This window comes from Colias eurytheme, chromosome 18 (genome assembly GCF_061535395.1).
Source record: "Colias eurytheme isolate Ceu_HAF_F1 chromosome 18, ilColEury1 Martin Lab GWU primary, whole genome shotgun sequence".
NCBI classification, from domain to species: Eukaryota; Metazoa; Arthropoda; class Insecta; order Lepidoptera; family Pieridae; genus Colias; species Colias eurytheme.
The window spans coordinates 3,466,890-3,486,468 of record NC_142997.1 but is presented as its reverse complement, the minus strand read 5'-3'; the positions used below and the strand labels follow the sequence as shown (position 1 = coordinate 3,486,468).

The following is a 19,579-nucleotide window of genomic DNA, read 5'->3' as shown; positions in this document are numbered from 1 at the left end:
CTATAATGTGTAAATCCAAATCGGAATACAAGTAAACTGTTCTAAAGTAAGGCTTTGTTTGTTTTGAATCAAATTATAAAGTTGAACTAGGAATGTAGAGACACAATTTCAAGAGCAAATTTTATTCTTTCTCTCTCATTACTCTCTCTTTATTTTCATGCAAGTCATTGCGTTCGAGTGGTAAGTGAGAACTTTGTGAGAACCATTGGTTGGGGATAACGATGAGTTTCGCCAGTCGAAGAAAGGCCTCGCTTTCGATGTTTACGGGGAGAAATCTCCGACCGGTCGAGGCCCCGTCAGTGCCGCGCGTCGCGTCCATGCCACCACGCGCTCCTACACTATTTTTTACAAAGAACTTTTACCGAAATCCGATATAATTTTACATAAACGTGTGTGTGAAGTGTTGTGGATTATAACTTTAGAAATTAGAAAGTGTCTAGGATTGTTTCGACGGCCACCGGTATGTTATTGTGATGCGTGTAATAGCGGTATTATTGGTCTTGCTTATGGTTCTCATAGAATTGTCGGCATTCCGTCTGCCGCGGTTTGTGCTGGGTTACTTGAGGTCTAAAATATACCATAAATTATCTGACCTTTCTTCGTTCTACATTTTTTGATATAAACTTGATAGAGCAAATATTTCCGCTCTTTCGTTATACTCAATATTACTTAGATAACTTTTTGCAGTACAAATTTATTTACATATACCCCATATTATATAAGAAATAATTATTAAGAAGTAATATTATGAAGAAAAGCTAAAAGATTTTTTTTAGAATAATTAAAACTATATTTTACTTAATTTAATATTTAATCAAATGTTTTAACGGATCTTTTTCTTTAAAATATCATAAAATCTAATGATGTTAACTTTATAAAGAGAAAAACTGGATCTGGATGGAAATATTTTCAAAAATTGTTGCTACCGCTAATATACCAGAATGCAAATTTTTATTTCGCTCTTGACATTTACAAAATAATCTTAATAACTTACGACCACCCTCGCTTCGCTTCAGTTACCAATTTAGTTTGACCTCCGATATAAATGAACGAGAAAAAATAGAGATAAAGAGGTCAATTTTTAACTTTTAATATACCAGAATAGATAAAATATATCTAACACTACATTATTAATATCTCTTTTAGTTAATTATTATTCAATAAACACAAAATTCATCACACACACGGAATATTGTGATTGCTCGAATGCAATATATTTAATTGTATTAAAGTAAAAACCGCATGTTATTTGTTTCTTTTTTTGCAATGGATAAATTAAATTAGATTTCATTTTTTTATCAAATAAGTACATAAATTTGAATGAGGCCATCAGGAATTATATTTTTGTTTTTATCTCGGTTCTTCCCGAAAAGGGCCTAGTTTTTATAATTTTTGAGATAACAGTATTAATGAAAGTCTATTCGTGTGTTATTTTCTGATACAGTTCCAAGAATAGGCGACAAATCTATACTAATATTATAAAGCTGAAGAGTTTGTTTGTTTGTTTGTTTGTACGCGCTAATGTCGGGAACTACTGTTCCGATTTGAAAAATTATTTCGGTGTTAGATAGCTCATTTATCGAGGAAGGCTATAGGCTATATATCATCACGCTACGACCAACAGGAGTGGAGCCACGGGGGTGAAACTGCGCGGAGCAGCTAGTGTTTTATAAGATTTCTAGACTCTACAACTCTACCTAGATTGCGACAAGCGCTACATTGCTACTTTCCAGATTTTCCAGCTTTCCACACTAATTATTATTAAATATTGCTTGTTCATGGTACTGAAAGATTATATTTATGACGTTATTAATTTACGTATTTGCAATAACATTGATATTATTAAGTTTATTAAGTTATCAATTTTAATGAGGATATATTAGACACGGAAAGATCAATTTTACCTACGTCAGAATTTAATATTGTTTTCGTTTTCTGAGTCACTAACGTAAAGTAATATTACGTATTGTGGTTATATTAACTAATTGATCGACTGTTAAACACAAATAAAAAGTTCTGAAGACTCTCTAAAAAAGTTTTATTAGAGTTTGCAGAACAACCCAAAAGAAGAATCTAGTTTCGATCGTGGTCCATGGAAATTATGTTTCAATATCTATTCTTACTCTTTCTTTTACTAAATAAATAAGACATAATTACAATAATTATAATAATGCTTATTAGCTTTGTATTTCCTAGTATGAAACCCCAAAAGACAGACGACATATGTTGAGCCCCTATTATAAGTATTACACGAATGTTTGGGCTTCATCCATAAAACGCTCTAAGTACCAAATATTTGGTTGACATATATACGGCTTCACCAAAATTGGCTTAACCATATATGTAATATCTAATTCTCCAACATATTAGAAATATTTAGTAAATAGCGTGGGAGAAATTGCCTACAAGAACGATCGGAAAACAAGTTGTTGCTTAGAAGGAAATAGTTATGAGGAAAATTACATTTTCTCTTTTCTTTTGTAGCCATGTTTTATTTAAATTCACATTCTTCGCGTTATGTACATTGTCTATTCAAAATGGGTTGTTTGTTATCTCTTTTACGATAAGGGTGCCTTCAGAATATTTTTAAATTGCTGTTACTATTTAAATATGTGCCCACGTGTAGATTCTTTACTTATTTTTATTATTTTTAATTATTGCACGCCTCATAAGCGAAGCGTTGAGGTGGGTACTACTGTCGCTTCGCGCAAAACATCTGATTTTTCAAACTTAAAATGTCTTTATGTATCATACATTGCACTTGTAAGATAATACATACACACACATATTAAGAAAAAACACTATTTTTAACATTCATGATATTTTTGATGTCATTTTTGTTATTTAAACTAGTTAAAAAACAGTTTAAAAAAGTTCTGTCTTGGACGTCCGTGTGTCTGTATGTGCGGATCCTTTTTCTTGTTAACACGATAGCGACCGAAATACTTTACTAATCGAGTCTTTTTTTTTCTCTTACGCTTGAGTATGCTCAGGAATAGAACCCTTTCATTTTTCAGGGTCTGATTCGATGTGGTTTAATTGTTATTAAATAAACAAAAATAATAATTAATAAATAATTATTAAAAAAAAATTAGAGGCGTGCACTTTTGGATTTTCCAAATTATTTAATATTGTCTTTAAATCTTTTATAAAAATATCGTCCTACTCGGTGCCACCTTCTGTAGTCCTTAAAAATATGCTTTAATCATCAATAGTAATTTGACGAATATGTTTCATCATATTTATGTCCATTGTGAAAATTATCTAGGAAATATCTCTTTAGTGTACAGTTAGTAAATGTCCGACATCACAATGTACCATCGTCTATATAATATACCTACTCCCATACGGATCAACCGTTGTATTCAAAAACAATATCGAAGTCAAGAAACCAGTTAAAATTCCCAACCGTCGAAACTTGGTTGGAAAACAATACCTTATCATGTATTCTGCTCACAAAAGCGTTTGGTTTACATAACACTTGTGTGTTTGTTGCTGCACACCGCGGTAACGATATTATTTAACACGCACGTATAATATAGACTGATATAAATTATATATAACGCTACATAATTTATATTTTTAATGAGATTGTTCATACAATTTATATTTAATTTTATGTGGATATAACATGCTATTAAGGTAATCGATACATTTAATTCGGGTGGTATTCATCAAAACGTTTGGGACCTTTCTTAATTTGTTCAGCTTTGCAGTGGGTTATGGACTATGGTAGGTAGGTGTAAAGTAAAGATACTCTGTAAATAAATATTTAAAGGAAATATGAAATTGGAAGGATTGCAGGGACAGGATAGTTTAAAACACTAACCTAATCAAATTATTAAATGCAACGAAAGTTTAAACGAAATTAACGAAAAAGTTATTTATCCACACAGAACTTTTGACTCTACACAAATGTGTCAACATTTTTACGTAATTACTAATTTTGATAAATACAGTTTATATTTTGTAACGGAAAACAAACCACATCCTTATATCAAAGAAACAATCTCTGTCTAGTTCACGCGGCCATTGAAAGTGTGGTCAGATGTGGAGAAAGTGACCTTATTGCACATCTATTGCAACTGCCAACGAGATATTAATTATGAACACGTTTTATTGGTCATCTTGCTGTGTGAATTTGCGTTTATAAACGCTGTGTTTAACAAACTAGCCGTTTGTACCAGCTTCGCCCGTGCTGAAGTAAAAATAATGGCGCTCGATGGAGAGCTAACTTCCAAATGATAAAATAAATTTAAAATCGGTTTAATAGTTTTTGAGTTTCATCACGGCAAACATATGATCAAATTTTATCGCTATAAACTATTTTTAATATTAATATAAGAAGAAGTCTTATATAATCCTGTATTAAAGTTTAAAATCGAGAATATGCCTAGTCCTAAAGTTTCTACAAGTAGGTATATTATCAAGATAAATGTAAAAGTCATATATTTGTCGTAAGCATCGTGCAAAAATCATGCAGTTTTATAAAACAAACTCATTGAACTCTTGTCTTTACCTCGATAATATAAAGCTGGATAAAAGTTTATCCTTGTAGCTCTTGATTGCTGTCGTAAAATTCAGGTAAGTTTTCGAGACCCCACGATAACGCGGATACAGTTTTTTATAACTAAAAAACTCCAACAAACTTTTATCTATCATCACCTTTTAATCTCAATCTACCTGAGTAATTGTCTTAAAATGTGAGCCCATGTTTTGATTTTTAACGAACGATTAAACTCAATGATAATTTTAGTTATAAGTTTATACTTTACTAGCTGTTCCCCGCGGTTTTAACCGCGGTGCTCCGCTCCTGTTGATCTTAGCGTGATGATATATTATAGCCTTCCTCGATAAATGGGCTATCTAACACCGAAAGTATTTTTCAAAACGGACCTCGTTCCTGAGATTAGCGCGTTCAAACAAACAAACAAACTCTTCAGCTTTATAATATTAGTATAGATAACAAACAGTTACATTTGTGACCTTCGTAATTTTAAGGTTATAAAAACAAAACAATCATCGATCATGATTTTATCATTAAACAGTACTTTGTAAGTAGGTATCCAGTTAATTTTATTGAGTAATCAAATATGCATGTAGACAAACTAACAATGCTTATTTCTTACCAAACAATAAGTTACGAAACCGACCGATTAGATGAAAAAAAACCTCGAGAGCCTTTGTAGCCGTGTGAATACACTTCTGTTGAAACCGAACAAAATAGCTTGCAATTACATTATCAGTTTGTTTAGCAAGTGCTTGAACTAATCTCGTGTGTAAAAAGATCATTAATTCTGTTTTAAGCTTAAGAAACTAATAAATTAAAAATAAGTCGCAAAAGCGAATAAGTAAATCATGTTAGGCCAAGCGCGCACCACGATTTTAATTTTTGCGACACGATTTCAAAATCGCGCTGTAGAAAATCGCAGAGAGTACGGTGCGCGCACAGCGATAATTTAATAGTGATCATTACTCACTTCATCATTGATTTCGTACAAGTTGCTTGTCTTTATTTACTACTTCGGAGGATAAGAAAAAAAAAAGAAAATTCGTCAATATTGGACTCATCCTTTTACAGCAGATAGAATTGTCAATGGTTTCTTTTATCAGAAATGCAATGAACTTCGGATGTATCCCAAAAAATTCTTTGGCTATTATAGAATGAAAATTCCGCCAAAAGGCCGCCCATTGCGCTTTTTTTTATTATTGTAACTTTTATGTACTTAGTTATATTTTGTTTCTTGCACAATAAAGTGTTAAATAAATAAATTCAAACTTTTGACAGATTACTGAGTTCATGTTTACCAAACAGTACCTACCTATATAACTACGATGTTTACTGTTGGACAGACGAAACACAAGTGAAGTGCCGGCCGGGCCCGAGTGTGCGATTTTATTATCGCAGTGCGCGCGGTACCATACAATTTCATATTCTGCATTTGATTTTCGCGACAATCGCGTCGCGAGCAATCGCAGCAAAATGTGACAAATCACAATTTTAAAATCGCTGTGATTATTTAATCGCATGTGCGCGCATTGTCATAGTAACTCATACGTTGTATTTCTGCGATAAAATAATCACGCTGCAGAAAGTCGTGGTGCGCGCTAGCTCTTAATGAAATAAGTATCGAAGTTTAGAAGGTTTGATTTTTATAAATCATGTTGCATTACAAACCTCTCTAAGTTAATTAAAAAAATATCTTGATTATATCAGGTTTAACAGCTGCATACAAATTTATTTAGAGTAATAAATTAAATAATTAAAAGCTCTTTTATACATTTTAAACGTCGTCCCAAAGTTCACATGCGCACATCACAATTACAACAAATACATATGATTTCCATTAGTTGATCAATTAGGACAATTTAATGGACCATTTTGATGCGTCAATTTTAAACAATAGCGTGTAAGCTTGAGAGGTAATACATCGGTAGCTCGATTTCATGTCACGTGTGCCGAGTTCAACGAGCCACTTCACAACTGTGAGAACTGAGAAAATATTCGCTTACTTCGCTTTTTGTCTAACAATTTCTATATTGAGTGCTTAATTCAAAGAACTGCTAGTATAATATTCGTTCCGCCATAAACTTATAATGAACTTGTAAAACGAAAAGATAATGTCATTATGTGTGCTTGTTAGAGACATGGGAAGCAATTAAAAAGGTAAATTGGACAGTAAATTGTTAAGAATATAATATTTATTGCTGTAAAAGTAAGAATTGCTTAATTGTTTGCACAGCTTTTTAAATATTTAAGTCCATATTACAGTGTCAATATGCCCCTATTTATCTATTTAATTAAATATACTTATTAATGTATTATGAGAATATGTTTTCATTGTTACCTATTGACTAAAGAAAAACACGTAATTCCTAACTACTTATGTTTTGCGATACGTTGCTTATGTTTTATTTAATGTTGAATGCGTTTACTTGCGAATTTTAAATAAAGGGTACCTAAGTACTATAGTCTGTATGATCTACGTTTGGAAAGTAGGTAAAAGAATGAAATAAAGACATAAACAGTCTTGTGTTTTCTGTTTTATTACCAAACTAAACAATGCGTGTACCAATTACCATTCAAAGTAAATTGGGTTTCGGCAAGTAAACCGTGTATTCACACGTTTTTAGGGGACTTTCTAAGCACTAGAAATTGTCTCTTTTAAATAAAATTAAGATATTTTCTTGTTCCTTGTGTTTATCGAGATGACCTGCTTCAATGCTCATTTAAAAAAGATTACGTTGCAGGCATGGACGTATAAAAAAAGACGGACGCCGTTTTACGAACAAACAACGTGAAGCCACCGTAGTAAGCTAGCGATCGTGTAAAGACAATGAACACGCACACACTCTCACCATAGTAAGCTAGTCAGCCGCCATTACGTCGTGAACTACCGACTGATTAACTGCGTCACTGTTTCACAAAAAATATTTAAAATGCCGTCTTGCGTGGTTAAATGGTGTCGCAACAGTACAATTTTAAATAACAAAACACAGGGGATTACATTCCACAGGGAAGCAAGTTATTTCTTTTATGTTTTAATGACAAAATTATTACGGCAAAATTTATAGAAAAAATACAGCCGCCATTGTCATCAACACAGCTGTTGCCATGGCAACATGGCACACACACATGGATGTGTCGCCGCCATTATTAAGCTTCACTCCATGTTTAAGCGATATACCGTCCGTCTTTTTTTATACGTCCATGGTTGCAGGTATATTATATATACCTACCAATACTTTATACTTCAGAAGAAGTACCCTGAATTTACACACGCATGTCGCATGTAAGCATGTATGTATATCAATTTAAATTCAATTTCGTTACAATTTTTTGTCACAACAAACGACCTCCTACGAAAGTGACATCTTACAATATTGATACGCTAACAATAGTAGGTGTTACCCTACGTAACATTGTTACATTATACTATGATTGTTATGTCATATCAGATTTATTGTCTGTGCTCTTAGATGAAGGATTGGTCTCCGCGCGCGCGCTACGACTAGATACCGCACCACCTAAAAACAATAGCTCTGCGAGTGCGGCAACTCATTTCTGTAGTGTGTGTTAGGCAATTTGTAAAGACGCTAGTGTGTGTGAAGAATTGGGCTGCCAGCTACCTAAATTTTACCTCATAAATGGGAAATCTGGCATCTTGGAAAGAAGTTTGAAAAATATTTTTTTTCATCCTGACCTAGCCGGGAATCGAATCCATGAACATGCGACTCAAATCCACTTGCGACGCTACTATACTATAGTCACAAAGGTTGTTTAAAAGTAAAAAAGCGGAAATAAAAAAAAAACATATTATATGAGTCAGTTAAACATGGTTAAACAGAAATAAATTATTGTTATTATACTTTTTTATACATGCGTTAGTAATAGTATTAAAAAAAAAGTTCAAATTATTGCTAAAAGATTTCCTCAACCACGTGTATTTTTTGGATATGCAGTACGGCAACACTGTATGGCGTCGTATTTTCGTAGAAAAAATTTTCGATGTAAAGGAGAAATTTCGATTAATACGAAACTTTAGTGATGGTACGTGATCCTAGTGTCTTTCTTATTTTTTGTTGTATTATTTTTAAATAGTTTTATGACACAAATAGGCATTTTACTTCAGATTTTGTTCAAAATCTTTATAAACTATCGGTTCGCCCTCTCCACACAATGCATGTGACACGACTGGCTTGGGTACGCCGAATTCGGCGTACTATTAGTTGCCGCATTTTTCAAGTACGCCGGCGGTATCTAGTCGTAGCGCGCGCGCGGAGACCAATCCATAATCTAAGTCTGTGCTATTATTCTATACTCTATAGTACCGTTTGCATTATTTATATAAAGACAAATGGGAAACAATTATTCCTTACATGATTGCAAGAGTATTATCATTTTTTGTTCTTTTTACGTATCATTTGGGATTACGATTGTTCAAACACTTGCCTAACAAATAAAACTTGCCCAATAATTTTAACTTTTTCCTTAATATCAAGTTACTAGCTATTTTTAGGAAAAATTTAAAATTAATATAACACATAACTAGGTAGGTTGTATAAAAACTGCGTAGTTTAGTTCCGAAAAAATATAAATTTTGAAGTTGTTTTTTGTACCAAATAGTTATTTTTTTATATATTATTCTTCAAAGTACAAGGCGCACACTGGGCAGATTTATCACTTAGTGATCTCTAAGATATTGTCAGAGAACAGTGAAAAACAAAGTTTACAATGTTGTTTGTCGGTTAATTTTAAATGGGAATCTTAACCGGACGCAATAACTGTAGTTGCGTTTAAAGTGACGAGTGATGTAGGTACATTTGAGTCTGAGTTACTGTTATTTAAATTCCTGTACATGGACTGAGTTTTAATAGCAAAGTACTGTCTGCAAAAATACATAATTTTTTACTCCTAAGACATAAACAATTAGAACATTTTGGTCTCTAACGCACCTCTTAGCAGAATGTTTTCCTGCTTCGTAATTCTGCGACGGACTGGTGGAGGGACGAAAATATTGTTCTTTACATAAATTATTATATGTCTATGGTCTTAACTCTTATCCATAATAGCATACAACTATCGATGACACAATACCGTAATTCCGTCTTCTTGCTTGTAAAAACCTCATGTGAAATAATGTGACACTAAACACTACACTATTTCGAAACTCTCCAAAATACGTACAATAATACGATAAATTGACCAATGCTTTTATAATGTAGTAAATAGAATATACAAAGAAATATTAAATATATGTAAATATGATCCAGATGGCGAGGTGATGGCTCTTCGCGTGCGCACGCTGGCGCTATGGTGCGCGGTGGTCGCCTGCGCCGCGGCCTACACCGTCGACTGCAACCACGAGTATACAGACTGCGATACTGAACTTAGTAAGTATTATACTAGACTAGCTTTCCGCCCGCGGCTTCACCCGCGTTTTCAAAGAAAAACCCGCATAGCTCCCGTTCCCGTGGGATTTCCGGGATAAAACCTATCCTATGTGTTAACTGTTAATCCAAGTTACCCTCTATATATGTGTGCTAAATTTCATTGTTATCGGTTTATTAGTATTTGCGTGAAACAACAACATACATACACATACATCCATCCTCACAAACTTTCGCATTTAAAATATTAGTCGGAAGTAGGATATTAAGTGAAATAACATACATTTGTTTGTACCTACGAAATGTTTCGAATGAAAGTTCGGAGGTCTTTCAGGCTTTAAGATTTTTATACAGTCAATAGGTAGATACTAGATACTATTACGGAGGTAGATTCGAAATGTAGGTACTTATGTGAAATGGTATTTCATGCATCTGCTGAATTGATTTAGTATTGTCTAATCAACAAGATAATAAGGCCGAGCTTAAAAAATAATGTGCTCTATATTCCTTTATCGCGAGATGTAGGCTACGCTAAAGATATTATTCAACTGTAAATTATCTTTCCGCCCGCGGGTTCGCCCGCTTTGTCCTTAGACCTAAAACCTTCCTCTTGAACCACTCTATCTTTTAAAAAAACACATCAAAATCCGTTGTGTACTTTTAAAGCATACATAGGGACATAGGTACAGATAAAACGGCTTTGTTCTTAACATCTTAACTATGTAGTGATGATTGTAAAATATTCAGTGAATAATAACAAAAAGATTCTATATTACAAAATAATCTATTAATAATTACTTACAGCATATATATTAAAAGACCTTCCTGTTCATCTCATCCTTATATGAATGCTAATCAAATGCATTATGAATCACAAATAACACTTGCGTGGGATAAATCTTTGTAATATATTGACTTTATCAGCTTATAGAAATATTATGTTGGAAAAAACGTAGATATCTATAGGATGTCAAGGTGATTCTGGCCTTTGAGATAATTACATGACAGTAAATAAATGCTTGCACACCATATAATATTAATAATAATAAATAGAAATGTGGCTTTTAAGTTCGGTCGTTACTACTTACCTATTATTATTCAATGACCATGTACCTAATGTAGGTATTTAAGGTAGAAAATAATGAATGACTTTGCGACACTGGATATAATTTAATTATACCAGTTTATACTAAGTAGGAATAAAAAATAATAATTTTAAATTTTTAACCTGAATTTCCTATTATTTTTTTAAGATTTGAGTAATTTACGTCCCGTATCATAATAAGAACTTTTGAGTCGTGTTATGACAAAAAACGACAAAAAAGTAGGTACGAATAATAAAAATACAAAACAATTCAAAGATTTATAATGATTTATCCATGCAAGGAGATTTGTGCATTATCAGGATAAGTCAGAGCGAGTTTTTATCATGACTTTCACATGTCGATTTCCGAACCGTTATAACAATCTCGATATGATCATTGCAAAAACTCCATTAGCTCATCTCAACAGGTATTATGTTAACGTAACAGGTTTCCAACCCGATGTTTATGTATCGAGAAGTTTAAAGTATTTATAATCGAATGATTCATGGACCTTACCGTGGGCACGTCCATGGCAAATCGACTGAAGATTCTCCGTAAGCCGATAATTGCCATATTACAAGGTTTTTGCAATCAAAAAAGTTGAAACCTTTGTGATACCGATAGAAGTTCGTACGTTTTTGTTCATTTTTTGTTGTATTGTGTTTCTATTAAGTGGAGATAGAGCTTTCCGTAAACAAAAATTTAATAGGAAAAATACAACACCGAATAAAAAGTGATGTGAACCACGCCGCGTCGTATAAAAGAGCTTCGATTTAAAATAGTATTGAGCAAAAAACTATAAGGAAATTTAACAAATATACTTTACACCTAATAGTAGTAGGTATCTATAGATCCATGTCTTCAATATAAAAATTAAAAACAATACCATAACGAGCTGATCTAGATTGGAAATTTACAGTAAATGTTGAAACAAAAGGTTCGACAACCTCGGCTATCACTTATCATTATCAGCAATTCCAAGCAAAATAACATTTTGTAGAGCACAAGAGATATTTCTCTTTAATATGAATGAGGTAATTTCCTCTCAAATCTCGTTCCTACCCATATAATTGTTGAAGCTTGAACATTAAATAAAACCGGCCAAGCGCGAGTCGGACTCGCGCACGAAGGGTTCCATACTATGGGGACCCCCTTTAATATTTTACTTTTTTAATTTTTAGTATTTGTTGTTATAGCGGCAACGGAAACACATCATTTGTGAAAATTTCAGCTTTCTAGCTATCACGGTTTATGAGATACAGCCTGGAGACAGACAGACAAACGACAAAGTCTCAGTAATAGGGTCCCGTTTTACCCGCTGGGTACGGAACCCTAAAAATGTTAAATGTGGCAGAACCGCGGGCTAGTAGAATCGTGACTTCACCGCTACCATTTTGGGAATCAACACATTCCATAACCGACTCGTTTTGGTTGTATTTGTTTGAGTCGTTTTTTGCTGTAGGCGAAGGATTATTGAACCTATTACTTATAGTTGCTACGTGGTATTATGAGTGTTTAGAGAAAACAAATGTTTAAATGGAATATATTAAATTAGATATGATAATTTAGGCGCAGCTATAATAAGCACTTTTAAAATACTTATTCATTTATATTTTATACATCACTGTTGTGTCTTTTGTGAAAGAAAGCTGATTTATAAATATAATTGTAATTCCATGAAAATAATAAGATCACCAAATTAATTTAAATTGTGTCATGTTTTATCCCTATAAAATACATTGTCAAATTTAAATTGACTCACGTGTCCATCATCATTGCAATAGTAGGGGAGGCCAAGAGGGGATTTTGGGATTTACTCGAGCGCGTCAGATTACTATAAGGGACGGTACCTTAGCTATTCATTAGTACCTCTAGTCAATATGAGCAGTTATGGTTGGTGGGTGCGCTCAGGGGCCCCGCTGGAAAATTAGAATAATCCATAATTCCCTAAGGTTGAGCTCGAATCGTCAGATTAGCGAAATGGGGACTTCTTATATTGTAATTAACCCCCCCATATATTAATCTGACGCGCTCGAATAATATTACTTTAATTTTTTACCCTTTCTTCATAGCGATTAAATCGCCACTTAAATCGTCAGATTAACGTATACTTTTTTTCAGTGACGTCCTGGAGCATGCAAAATATCAATATCTAACGCGCTTGAGTATTTCCAAGCCAATTTTTTTCTTTTTTAAATTAAAAAAAATCAAAAAACCCTTCCCCACCGCTAAAAGTGAAAACATTATAGGACCTTTTTTTCTCGCTATGGTCTAATCTACCAATTCTAATAGGTTCCCGTGACGCTCGAGTAAATCCACATTTAGCATCCTGGGCTCCCCTACTACAATGAATAGAAATTGTATGTATTTCTTTTGAAGGAATGCGTTAAAGTAAAGAAACGTGGCAACAGGTCAGTGAGGTAATCGTTTTTCCGTAACGGTGTCGCGGCCGGATCCGTGAAATCTCTCCGGACCATTGAGCTATGTCAATTTGTTACTTCATTAGGAAATTCCGGAGACATCTTTGTGAGAGGTGTATTTGGGATGTACGGAAGAAGAATAGATTTATAGGAAGAAAAGGGAAGTTATATTCTAGACGATTTTTATATTGACGGATTATGTGGAACTGTACCTGTAACCTAACTCTAAAATCTGCCAATACGTACTCTTTGGGAATGTAGTTACAGATTTTTTATGGACCATAATAATACTTAACTACTTAATAAAAAATTACAATATGTATAAAAGAAACGTTGATAAGTTGTATAAAATCCACAAAATGACAAGGATTAAAAGTCACCAAGCAGTAGTTCAGTAAAAAGCGGATCTATCGGTGAACTAAAGCTAAATCTTGCATTTAGGTTTTGGATTTATTATAGTACTGTTTATTCTTTAGTTTGTAGTAGATAGATGCATTACTGTTCCATTGATGGATTTTCCGTTGCGTGCAAGCGTAGCTACTCAGACTAATTATTATGTATGATATCAGTTATATACCTGTTCAATATTTACTAAGAGACGTTTATTTTTAACTATCTATGATAATAATTGAATTACATTATCATTAATTTATAATCTATCAATGTTAATAGTTAATTCTATAAAGCGAAAGTTACCGACCGTGGTGATGTCCCATACAGCCCACGAGAAGCGTGAGGCTCCATTCCTTCTGATTCTTAATGATATAGCTGCTATTCAAGGCTATGTAGGTTAAAGTTCTTCGTAATTATACGAGGAAAGTGAGGTAAACGTCCTAATATTTAAGGGCAATTATGACAGAAAAGAAAATTCAGTAATGTGTTTTAGTTTCGCCTTTATGTCTGTATACAGCTTAATATAAGGTTTACACTGACACTGTTTACATTTTGACCCACTTTAAACTCACGGATTTAATTCAATCTTTGTATCAAGGATCACTTATTTTTAAACTATATTAATTATTATAAATATAATATTATAATGATGGTAAACTGGCAAGAACTGTTAAAGATGTAATATAGAGATATAACACTTTCCTATAATAATTAATTGCAAATTATAGTATGAATAAATATTTAACACTTAACAGTATATTTGGCGTGTAAATATAATTTATAGCCAGGAATATTAATTATCCACTTAAGGAAATAGACATCGCGGATGTAAAATGTCAGCTGTATTGCTTTTATTTTAAATCATATTTGTTAACGGAAATGTTATTGTGCCATTTATTTTCATTTAAAATTAGCACTGTTTGAAAGGTCATAATTTCGACAAACAAACAAACAAAAATTCTTTATTGTGCACCACAGAGAAAAGTACAAATAAGGATACATATAATATAAGTAACAAAGAGCACAACAGGCGGTCTTATCGCAACGTATTCGACGTTTAATTTTTGTAAAAAAAAGGTTTAGCGTATAAGTTTTGTATCATATAGTTAAATAACTTGCATCAAAATACGAAATATTATTAACCAATCATCGTTTCTGCCATGGGATATTCACTGCTACACCTACATAATTATACAATATACATGCCTAACTAAAACGCATTAAAAACGTCATTCAATAAAAATTTTATCACAAAGGAAGTTCCCATAATAATCTTGACAAACTTTAAAGCTTCGGATGTCCACCTGTGCACTTCCTTCAGTCAGGTGGGTTAAGGGTTGCCAGATGTCGTGATTTGACTTCATAAGTACAGAATTTAAGGCAGGATTCTCACCGGATATAGGTACCTAATAATTGAGTGAAGAGAAAAAATGAGATGCTTTCAGTTTTTATATTATATTTTAATAGATATCAGAATAATATAAATGCTAACAAGTTTTATGCGTTTGGTTTAAGGACGCATATACAAATTGACGCGCATCAATTTTACGTTTTGAGTCTTACTACTACACGTGCACGGCTCACACACACAGCGAAATGCGAGAAACGACGAAATTATGACTAAACTGACACGACTTGATAATTGAACTTATTTTTATTGCCATGTTTTTTTTTTTAATTTACTTTGATTTGTTTGTAACGTTGAATGGTCACAAAAGTAGATACCATTTACCTAATTTCATTGGACAGTGATTGATTGGTAAACAAGTACTTGCCAAAGTGTACTTCGAAGACGGCTACTGGAACTAATAGTTGGTTAGAGCTACGTGTACCAAGTTTGGGCTCATTTTGTTAGTTATGTTGAGACCTTACCTCCGGACTTGATGGAGTGACCTGAAGGTGTACTTCGAAGACGGCTACTGGAACTAATAGACGAGTAGAGCTAGGTATGCCGAGTTTGGGCTCGTTTTGTTAGTTACGTTGAGACCTTACCTCCGGACTTGATGGAGTGCCCTGAAGGTGTACTTCGAAGACGGCTACTGGAACTAATAGACGAGTAGAGCTAGGTATGCCGAGTTTGGGCTCGTTTTGTTAGTTACGTTGAGACCTTACCTCCGGACTTGATGGAGTGACCTGAAGGTGTACTTCGAAGACGGCTTCTGGAACTAATAGACGAGTAGAGCTAGGTATGCCGAGTTTAGGCTCATTTTGTTAGTTATGTTGAGACCTTACCTCCAGACTTGATGGAGTGACCTGCAGGTGTACTTCGAAGACGGCTACTGGAACTACTAGACGATTTGAGCTAGGTGTGCCGAGTTTGGGCTCATTTTGTTAGTTATATTGAGACCTTACCTCCGCAATTGATAAAGTGACCTGCAGGTGTACTTCGAAGACGGCAACTGGAACTAACAGACGAGTAGAGCTAGGTGTGCCGAGTTTGGGCTCGTTTTGTTAGTTATGTCGAGACCTTACCTCCGGACTTGATGGAGTGACCTGAAGGTATACTTCGAAGACTGCTACTGGAACTAAATTGTGATATTTACTAACCCGTTTAAAATCCCTTTGACAAATATCGCAAACATGTGGCCTGTTTGCTGCGTGTGATGTCATGTGACTAAAACGTATAAAAATCTATGTTAAAAATTTGATAGATAATTGAGTGTAGGTACATAGTAGATGGTAAGATTAAAGAAAAATATATTAATTTTTAGCACAAAAGGAATCCATTGCATTAAAATTTACCGAGTAGATTATTGCATGATACAGAGCATAGTATATAAAGAGAAAAGTAAGTTATTTTCGAAGTAAGGTACATCGCGCCGTTTGTATGTACGCGGAGCGCTTGGCCTCGCCTCCCGTTCATGTACGTACGCAAGCTTGACGCACGCACACAACGCCGCTCAGCTGCGCGGTCGGTGTTTGTTTGTACAATTATTTAAAATATTAAGGACGCATATACAAATTGACGCGCATCAATTTTACGTTTTGAGTCTTACTACTACATTTGCAGGTGTACTTACTTACTTGGTTACTCGGCACACCTAGCTCAGCTCGTCTATTAGTTCCAGTAGCCGTCTTCGAAGTACACCTTCAGGTCACTCCATCAAGTCCGGAGGTAAGGTCTCAACGTAACTAACAAAACGAGCCCAAACTCGGCATACCTAGCTCTACTCGTCTATTAGTTCCAGTAGCCGTCTTCGAAGTACACCTTCAGGTCACTCCATCAAGTCCGGAGGTAAGGTCTCAACGTAACTAACAAAACGAGCCCAAACTCGGCATACCTAGCTCTACTCGTCTATTAGTTCCAGTAGCCGTCTTCGAAGTACACCTTCAGGTCACTCCATCAAGTCCGGAGGTAAGGTCTCAACGTAACTAACAAAACGAGCCCAAACTCGGCATACCTAGCTCTACTCGTCTATTAGTTCCAGTAGCCGTCTTCGAAGTACACCTTCAGGTCACTCCATCAAGTCCGGAGGTAAGGTCTCAACGTAACTAACAAAACGAGCCCAAACTCGGCATACCTAGCTCTACTCGTCTATTAGTTCCAGTAGCCGTCTTCGAAGTACACCTTCAGGTCACTCCATCAAGTCCGGAGGTAAGGTCTCAACGTAACTAACAAAACGAGCCCAAACTCGGCATACTTAGCTCTACTCGTCTATTAGTTCCAGTAGCCGTCTTCGAAGTACACCTTCAGGTCACTCCATCAAGTCCGGAGGTAAGGTCTCAACATAACTAACAAAACGAGCCCAAACTCGGCATACCTAGCTCTACTCGTCTATTAGTTCCAGTAGCCGTCTTCGAAGTACACCTTCAGGTCACTCCATCAAGTCCGGAGGTAAGGTCTCAACGTTACTAACAAAACGAGCCCAAACTCGGCATACCTAGCTCTACTCGTCTATTAGTTCCAGTAGCTGTCTTCGAAGTACACCTTCAGGTCACTCCATCAAGTCCGGAGGTAAGGTCTCAACATAACTAACAAAACGAGCCCAAACTCGGCATACCTAGCTCTACTCGTCTATTAGTTCCAGTAGCCGTCTTCGAAGTACACCTTCAGGTCACTCCATCAAGTCCGGAGGTAAGGTCTCAACATAACTAACAAAACGAGCCCAAACTCGGCATACCTAGCTCTAATCGTTTATTAGTTCCAGTAGCCGTCTTCGAAGTACACCTTCAGGTCACTCCATCAAGTCCGGAGGTAAGGTCTCGACATAACTAACAAAACGAGCCCAAACTCGGCACACCTAGCTCTACTCGTCTATTAGTTCCAGTAGCCGTCTTCGAAGTACACCTTCAGGTCACTCCATCAAGTCCGGAGGTAAGGTCTCAACATAACTAACAAAACGAGCCCAAACTCGGCATACCTAGCTCTACTCGTCTATTAGTTCCAGTAGCCGTCTTCGAAGTACACCTTCAGGTCACTCCATCAAGTCCGGAGGTAAGGTCTCAACATAACTAACAAAACGAGCCCAAACTCGGCATACCTAGCTCTAATCGTTTATTAGTTCCAGTAGCCGTCTTCGAAGTACACCTTCAGGTCACTCCATCAAGTCCGGAGGTAAGGTCTCGACAAAACTAACAAAACGAGCCCAAACTCGGCACACCTAGCTCTACTCGTCTATTAGTTCCAGTAGCCGTCTTCGAAGTACACCTTCAGGTCACTCCATCAAGTCCGGAGATAAGGTCTCAACGTAACTAACAAAACGAGCCCAAACTCGGCATACTTAGCTCTACTCGTCTATTAGTTCCAGTAGCCGTCTTCGAAGTACACCTTCAGGTCACTCCATCAAGTCCGGAGGTAAGGTCTCAACGTAACTAACAAAACGAGCCCAAACTCGGCATACCTAGCTCTACTCGTCTATTAGTTCCAGTAGCCGTCTTCGAAGTACACCTTCAGGTCACTCCATCAAGTCCGGAGGTAAGGTCTCAACATAACTAACAAAACGAGCCCAAACTCGGCATACCTAGCTCTAATCGTTTATTAGTTCCAGTAGCCGTCTTCGAAGTACACCTTCAGGTCACTCCATCAAGTCCGGAGGTAAGGTCTCGACAAAACTAACAAAACGAGCCCAAACTCGGCACACCTAGCTCTACTCGTCTATTAGTTCCAGTAGCCGTCTTCGAAGTACACCTTCAGGTCACTCCATCAAGTCCGGAGATAAGGTCTCAACGTAACTAACAAAACGAGCCCAAACTCGGCATACTTAGCTCTACTCGTCTATTAGTTCCAGTAGCCGTCTTCGAAGTACACCTTCAGGTCACTCCATCAAGTCCGGAGGTAAGGTCTCAACGTAACTAACAAAACGAGCCCAAACTCGGCATACCTAGCTCTACTCGTCTATTAGTTCCAGTAGCCGTCTTCGAAGTACACCTTCAGGTCACTCCATCAAGTCCGGAGGTAAGGTCTCAACGTAACTAACAAAACGAGCCCAAACTCGGCATACCTAGCTCTACTCGTCTATTAGTTCCAGTAGCCGTCTTCGAAGTACACCTTCAGGTCACTCCATCAAGTCCGGAGGTAAGGTCTCAACATAACTAACAAAACGAGCCCAAACTCGGCATACCTAGCTCTACTCGTCTATTAGTTCCAGTAGCCGTCTTCGAAGTACACCTTCAGGTCACTCCATCAAGTCCGGAGGTAAGGTCTCAACATAACTAACAAAACGAGCCCAAACTCGGCATACCTAGCTCTAATCGTTTATTAGTTCCAGTAGCCGTCTTCGAAGTACACCTTCAGGTCACTCCATCAAGTCCGGAGGTAAGGTCTCAACATAACTAACAAAACGAGCCCAA

General features: G+C 35.7%; 1 protein-coding gene across 1 annotated transcript in view; it reads left to right on the top strand.

Annotated features, from left to right (window-relative positions):
- The first annotated feature begins 274 nt into the window (after positions 1 to 274).
- sas (stranded at second transmembrane protein) overlaps positions 275 to 19,579 on the top strand; it is a 33,446-nt gene continuing 14,141 nt past the window's right edge. The window contains exons 1-2 of the mRNA XM_090112621.1: positions 275 to 460; positions 9,775 to 9,894. Of these exons, the coding sequence (XP_089968747.1) occupies positions 9,786 to 9,894 (109 nt within the window). The 5' untranslated portion in view covers positions 275 to 460; positions 9,775 to 9,785. The remainder of the gene's footprint in view (positions 461 to 9,774; positions 9,895 to 19,579) is intronic.